Below are 6,685 nucleotides of genomic sequence, written 5' to 3'. Positions count from 1 at the left end.
ACTCATATGTCAAACATCCAAGCCTCTTTTCTCTGACCCTAACCCAAAACACAAGGAATATAAGGAACTATTCAGGATACAGCAGAAACCGGTGTTGTACTTTCAGTCTGAAATAAGCCCATTACAAATGCATATTGTCAATAACGAACACATTATAACACATTACTATAGTCACATAATAAAGCACTTGTTTACTGGAACAAGACTACAGTTTATTTACATGTGAATAGAAATTCAACAGCTCTTGCACATCAATCTCTAAAAACATACACCTCATACAGTTATATCCTCTTGTCTTCTGTAACAAAACAAGATAAGCATTGTCTACTTATAAAACACTGGATTTATTATAAACACACTAAAATCTGACACTTATAAAGTGTAACATCATTTACTGATACTGTAAAAAGGTGAAAAAAATACCTCTGTTATAAACCTACAGTAAGTATATCTGTCATGATTGTTGTCATGTAGCATTATTGTAAATAGACTACTGTAGGAAACTGTCTTATCGTATTTCTTATTTTTTCTCTCTCAGTTTAAGAATAAAATATTTAAACTCTTTTTACTACAACTTTAAACATAGCAATATATTATTTTTCTGACCAGGACATCAGAAAGAAAAAGACACAAAAAACATGTTGACTAGTCACAAAGTCACTTAGAACCATGTTTCCTTGAATTGGTCGACTTATTCAGTGAGAAAAAGAGTGAAGTGCCAAGTAAATGCTATGAAAACTGGATGTCTGTAGAAAGCAGTGTTCTTACACTAGATTGCACTGGGTGATCTGGATCATACTGTTGTGGAAATGATGAAGATCTCCAACTAATACAAGATTTCTAAGGACCTTTTACTTTTGCATATTACAATGAACACAACCCATCATTACCATTGAAAGTTACATAATTGCTCATTAGTGCAGGTAATCAAAGAACAAACAATTATCTTTCTGGACGTAGTAACTACACCGTGGGAGACAGAGAAGGATATGATTGCTAAAAGAGCGGTCTATGATCAGAGTGGCAGACACGCTCGGTGTGTACCTTTAAGCATTGACATGTCACTCTCAGTTCACATCGGACTCTGGCGTCCTTCTGAGACCGTTACCAACCTGTTACACTAATATTCAGAGTCCAGTTCCATCTCCTGATACGTAAGTCAGCTCCTTGAAGAAGGCACTATGCATTTTGCAGAGATAAATGTGTGTTGAGTGAAGCAGATGTTTGAGAGACAAGTGGGTGAGAACCTTGCCCCAGACTAGGTGTTGACAGAGACGACAGATGTGGGGGGTGGAGGGGTGGGCTTCTTACTAAGAGATAATTTTCTCAACAGTCACAGGAATGGTGTAGGGGTAAGGTCTACACCAATAGGTAATCCGGGTACCCAGGATCTCATATCAAGGTCTGGTTTGAGAAATCAAGTTACAAATAAATAAATAACACTTTGAATAAATAAAGAGTACGCTCAGGTTTCATGGGTCCTCAGTGGGATCACAGTTTCTTCCTTTTTGAAATCCAAATCAATACGGGTGTGTGTGTGTGTGTGTGGGGGGGGGGGGGGGGGGGTTGTTGAAATCATTATCTAGTCTCTAAAGATAGAGGTAACCCACCCAGTAGACAATATTGAACAGTATAAATGAGGTGGGGAAGAAGACGCGGGAGTAGGAGTCAAGCTCGTTGATGTCGATGTGGATGCGTCCCTTGCGCCAGTCCCCGTCCTTGCACTCCTCATAGCAGCAGAAGAAGCTCTTGCAGTCCTTACCGTCCAGGCACTCGTAAAGGCAGGTGTCATCATACTCCTGCCAGTACATGGAGTTGTTAAGGGTGATGACCGTCGGCGAACAACTCAGGGATGGGTTGAGGCTGAGCGAAGAGTAGGCCTGGGAACAGTAAATGTGAAGTTTATTTAGTCTTATCTGTTATGGAGAAGCCATTATGTTATGGGGGAAGTTGTCTTTGCTTTATGAGCAGAAAATTCAGTAGGCTTGTTGACTGGAAATGTAATAATGAGCCTTATCTGTTATAGAGAAGCCATTATGTTATGGAGAAGTTGTCTTTGCCTTAAGAGCAGAAAATATAAAAGACGAAGGGGGGAAAAAATGTTATTACATCTTCTATATCCGTGTCATTATATTGTCATTACCAGATAATTTCACAGCTATTTAAGAATGCACTTCTCTGTTTTATCAGCATTCATCCTCTCTGAACCATTTGTGAGTTCTTGTATTTGTCTTTACAGGCCCCTCTCTCTATAAATATGTATAATGCTGGTCAGAGTTGCTTCTCATTTGCGAAGAAAGATCCTATATGGATTGAACCTTTACAGTGAAAACGTTCTTTCTATGACTGCAGCCTCTGGGGATTACACCTGTGACCTCTGAACCCTTTCAACACCAGGAGCCTCCTGGAGGTGCGAGCGGACGAGATCAAGCACCGAGACGGGAGGCGAGGAACGCTGTCATGCATTAAATCTTTGCGGCATGCAAAATCCCATCCGTAGCCCAGCGGGGAGCTGTCTACCACACATCCCGCGAACGATACCATCTGCCATGTGTTCTCTCATCCACTCAAAGTGATCCGAGAAGAAATGTGTGCATGAATGTGTGTGTGTGTGTGTGTCTGGGGGGGGGGTGTATAAAATTTCACTTTCTGCTTTTCTACAGCTGAGTAAAGTGAGGAGGGTTCCTTTTTGCCGTTAGAGCCATCACTCTTCCAAACCAAGTGAGCCACCCAGCCAGCTTACCCCGATGTATCTTTCCACACATGCCCCGAAAAAAACCCCTGGTGGTGTCACATGTCCCCAAATTTACGATGAGGCTAATCTGAGATGAGCTAAACATCTCCTACTATCTGGTGTTCTTCTCTCTTTTTGAAAAAAAGAGAGTGTACATGCATGTGTGTGTGTGTGTGTGTACAGTATGTGGAGTGGAAAATATTTAGCATATCCTTTTTTTAAATGAATGCATCCTTGAAGATTTCAGATTCAGTGTGTGTGATGACTGCATGTGTGAAGACTAACATCTAGGCTTCTTTTGGAGCTCAGTGCTTCCTCGCTCACCGGCCTCTCAGACTTGGTTCCTAACTTTGGCTTCTGGGCGCGGTAGCAGTAGTAGTTGAGGAAGGCGTACTCCATCAGCGAGGCGAACACGAACAGGAAGCAGACGGTCACAAAGAGGTCCATGGCCGTGACGTAGGAGACACGGGGAAGGGACGTCCTCGCCACTGTGCTCAATGTCGTCATGGTCAGTACAGTAGTGATTCCTGTCAAAATGTAATAGAAAAAATGTTAGCGCTACCGCAGATTTCGGCAACACTTTATGTTAGCGAACACATGTTAGCCATTAATACATAACTAATATGTGTATGTATTATTGCCCAATAAGGTCTGTATTAAGCACCTAATTAATGTGTAGGCTACCAACGCTGAATACAGACCTTATTGAGCACTAATACATGCATGCACATATTAGTTATGTATTAATGGATAACGTGTTCGTGTTAACCCAGATGTCATTATATTGGTGATTGTACTGTTTGTCAGTTTCAACATATGGGTATATGTGTCAGACACATATCATATATCAGACACATTCTGTTTTTATTTACATTTTACACAACATCCCAACTTTTATGGAAATGGGGGTGTAACAGTTATGGTATTCCTTTGCAGAAATTATTGTCATGACCCTTCCCAATGCATCACACAGACATCTTCTCATAATATGCTGTTGTCTGAGTTGCAACCTGATGATTTGTAGAACACACACACACACACACACACACACACACACACACACACACACACACACACATACTGGGTAAGGGTTTGAAAGCAAACACTGGGATCTAACTGTGAATGTTACAAGTGTGTTATTATGCAGATGCTGCTGAAGAACATTTAATCGGCATGGCTTTTTCGGATGTCTTAGACTCTCTCAAACACTCTCTTAGAAAACCCCACACATTCAATCGGTGGGGTTATGTCACTGTCAGATTGCATGTTTACAACAAGATCCGGCTTTGATTGACAATGTAGTTTACTTGAAACGTCTTTCTTCCTTCATTTTCACAACATTTTTTTCCTTCATGGCTTCCTACTGGGTGACTGGAAGGCTATGATTTAAATAAGTCTACCCATCACCACAGTCCCATCTTACAGCATTTTTTGTCAATCATGAAATATGCGACAGCACACACACTTGGAAACAATTTGAGGCTCCAAAAGCTTTCAAAAAAGTCTTGAGATTCAGTTTACAGATCACTAACCATGTAGTAGAAGTTGAAACATATCTAGGGAGGTAATAACATTAGTCATTATTTCAGAGCTCTGTATTGTGACAAATCTCATGTAAGCTGTTTGGCTCTTTGAAGATTTCTCATCAAAGAGTTGTGTTCTGTGAACCCTTCTCATGTTTGTGTACTGTATTGATCTATTCCTTCCAAAATAGATTAATTGTAACTTTTTGCTCCAATTGCCCAACCATTTAAGAAAATGAGATTTGTGCACTTAGAAGTGAGTTTTTTGATACCTCACTAAGATATGCTAGATGCAGGGAAACACTTTGATCTCATCCTGTGCACTATAGTTGGATATTGAGTGACCCACTTTGACTCATAATCATATACTGCTACTAGGTCAGGGTGTGCCAAGTATAAACTCTCACAGTTATTCTTCACCATTGGTCACTTCCTAAGTCTCAAAACAAAAGACTGATTTGGCTTAACTGATCTTCCCTGATCTCTTCCTTCCTTCCTTCCTTTCTTCCCTCCTTCCTTCATCCCCCTTTCCTTCCTCTTTCACTTGTGTTTATTTCTCCAAGGCTGATTTTAACTTTCTCTTTATATCTCAATAGCTGAACAACATACACTAGTACATACATGAATGTCCTTAAATGTTCTCTTGTATCATTGCTGTATAGCTGAAGTTTAAACTATGTAGTCACAAACTCACAGTTTTGCCTAAAATAGGTGCACTGCAATATGAGAACACAACAGTTATGTGGTCAATAGTGTCAATGTGAAAAATAAAGTAATAACTTATATCACAGCTCCTGGTAAGTAACTAGTGGGCCTTGAAATCTACCAGTGGCTATGTGAATATTTTTCTCAAATCCCTTGCTGCTTTCTTTTTTTCCCTCAACCTCTGACAGTGGTTTCTGTCACAAAGATACATCATGTTGTGGAATGAAGAGGAAGGGAGAAAAAGACTCCTGGTGGCAGGAAGGAGGGCTTGGATGAACGATTATTAAACAAAAGTTGCCAGGGCAGCAGATATAGCCGGTCAGTGATCAACGGGGTGTCAGTACGGGTGAGGCGGAGGTGGGCCGGCCCTGCGACATTTCTTAACTCTCGCTGAACAGCAGCCCCCAAACCCCCTACACATGATTTAGGGGTGGGGTAGGATGGGGTAGGATGGGGTAGGATAGGAGGGGGGCTGCTTGTGAATAGAGAAATGTGCAAATCCTGACGTCCGCCCACATGAGCACAATTTATTGAACATCTCATAGATGCCTCTCAGGAGACGGTCGAAACGAGAAGATGTTTTCCAGTGGGTTGCCATGGAGACTAGCGGGACAAGTCTATTTCGAGCCAGGGCGTTTCACACTCAATTCCCCCCTCTCTCTATCCCTCTCTCCCTCTCTCTCTCTCTTTTTTTTCCCCTCAGACTGCTGGACCGAAGTCATTACTCTCACCTGTTTGCCTGCTTTGGTCTGATACTTTTGACAGGACTCACTCAGACGGAGTTTCTGACGTAAACAGTAAACTCTGGACGGCAAGGCCAAAGCGGACACGTCGGCTAGCCTGCACAGCACGAGCTGAACATAACGTCCAGTGACTTTGATGGGATATGAAAGATGGACAGTAATGGATGGACAGTAATGTCAAACACCATGACATTGCACAGGAGACCATCTGGGTACCCCCCCCCCCCCCCACACACACACACACACACACAGTTGTCTCCTGAGGTATTTCAGGTGTAGGTGGTACAGGTGTGTTTATACAGAGTTTTGGTCAGTTTTCACAAAAGTGTCTTTTGAACTCTATCACATAAATGTATCCTTTGTGACAGTTATAGTCAGCAAAATGGACCAGTTTATGACCTTTCCCTTTTAGTCCATTATTTGCAAAATAACGTTGCAAAAGACGTTTCCCTTTTAGTCCATTATTTGCAAAATGGCTCTCATCTTAAACAAATTCTGTGATATCATTTGATAGAAAGAGCACCAAGACGTTTTCCTGTGAAAAACAGAGCACTGTGATTTCCTTCACTATCTAGAATGCCTCTTATCTCGAGGTTTGCACTCGTTTGGTGACCACAGAGGTCTGCACAGCAAAGCTCTTTATTTGAGACCATAACACTTTTCTCAGAGAATAATGGTTTATCTTTGCCCCCCCCCCCCCCCCCACTTCAGACAGCGGGAGTTTGTTGACTGTTTTCAGGGGTGTCAAGTGTGTTAAAGGCAAGCTCTATTTGCATACATAAATACTGTTAAATATATCTCTCTAAAATAATAATAATAAAAAAAACAAAATAGAAAAATAGACCCACACTCCTTAAAATGTATAACTATATAAATATGACAGAGGAGGGGTGGGGGGGGGGGTTGTATGTGTTGTTGGTGTCGAGTAGCACCTTGGTATGACACATCTTCATTGATGTGGCACTTTGCTGTAGAGCAGT

At 41.5% G+C, this 6,685-nt stretch overlaps 1 protein-coding gene across 2 annotated transcripts in view; it reads right to left on the bottom strand.

The window, feature by feature from the left end:
* Window positions 1-265: 265 nt before the first annotated feature.
* Window positions 266-6,685, bottom strand: part of LOC121698919 (gamma-aminobutyric acid receptor subunit gamma-3-like) — a 47,505-nt gene continuing 41,085 nt past the window's right edge. Inside the window, exons 8-9 of one of the 2 annotated variants that reach the window (XM_042081433.1) lie at window positions 3,020-3,261; window positions 266-1,880 (exon numbers count right to left, since the gene is read on the bottom strand). In XM_042081433.1, the coding sequence (XP_041937367.1) occupies window positions 1,590-1,880; window positions 3,020-3,261 (533 nt within the window). In that variant the 3' untranslated portion in view covers window positions 266-1,589. The remainder of the gene's footprint in view (window positions 1,881-3,019; window positions 3,262-6,685) is intronic. The other variant, XM_042081432.1, reaches the window with a different exon arrangement.

This window comes from Alosa sapidissima, chromosome 23, assembly GCF_018492685.1.
Source record: "Alosa sapidissima isolate fAloSap1 chromosome 23, fAloSap1.pri, whole genome shotgun sequence".
NCBI classification, from domain to species: domain Eukaryota; kingdom Metazoa; phylum Chordata; class Actinopteri; order Clupeiformes; family Clupeidae; genus Alosa; species Alosa sapidissima.
This window is presented reverse-complemented; position numbering and strand designations above follow the sequence as displayed.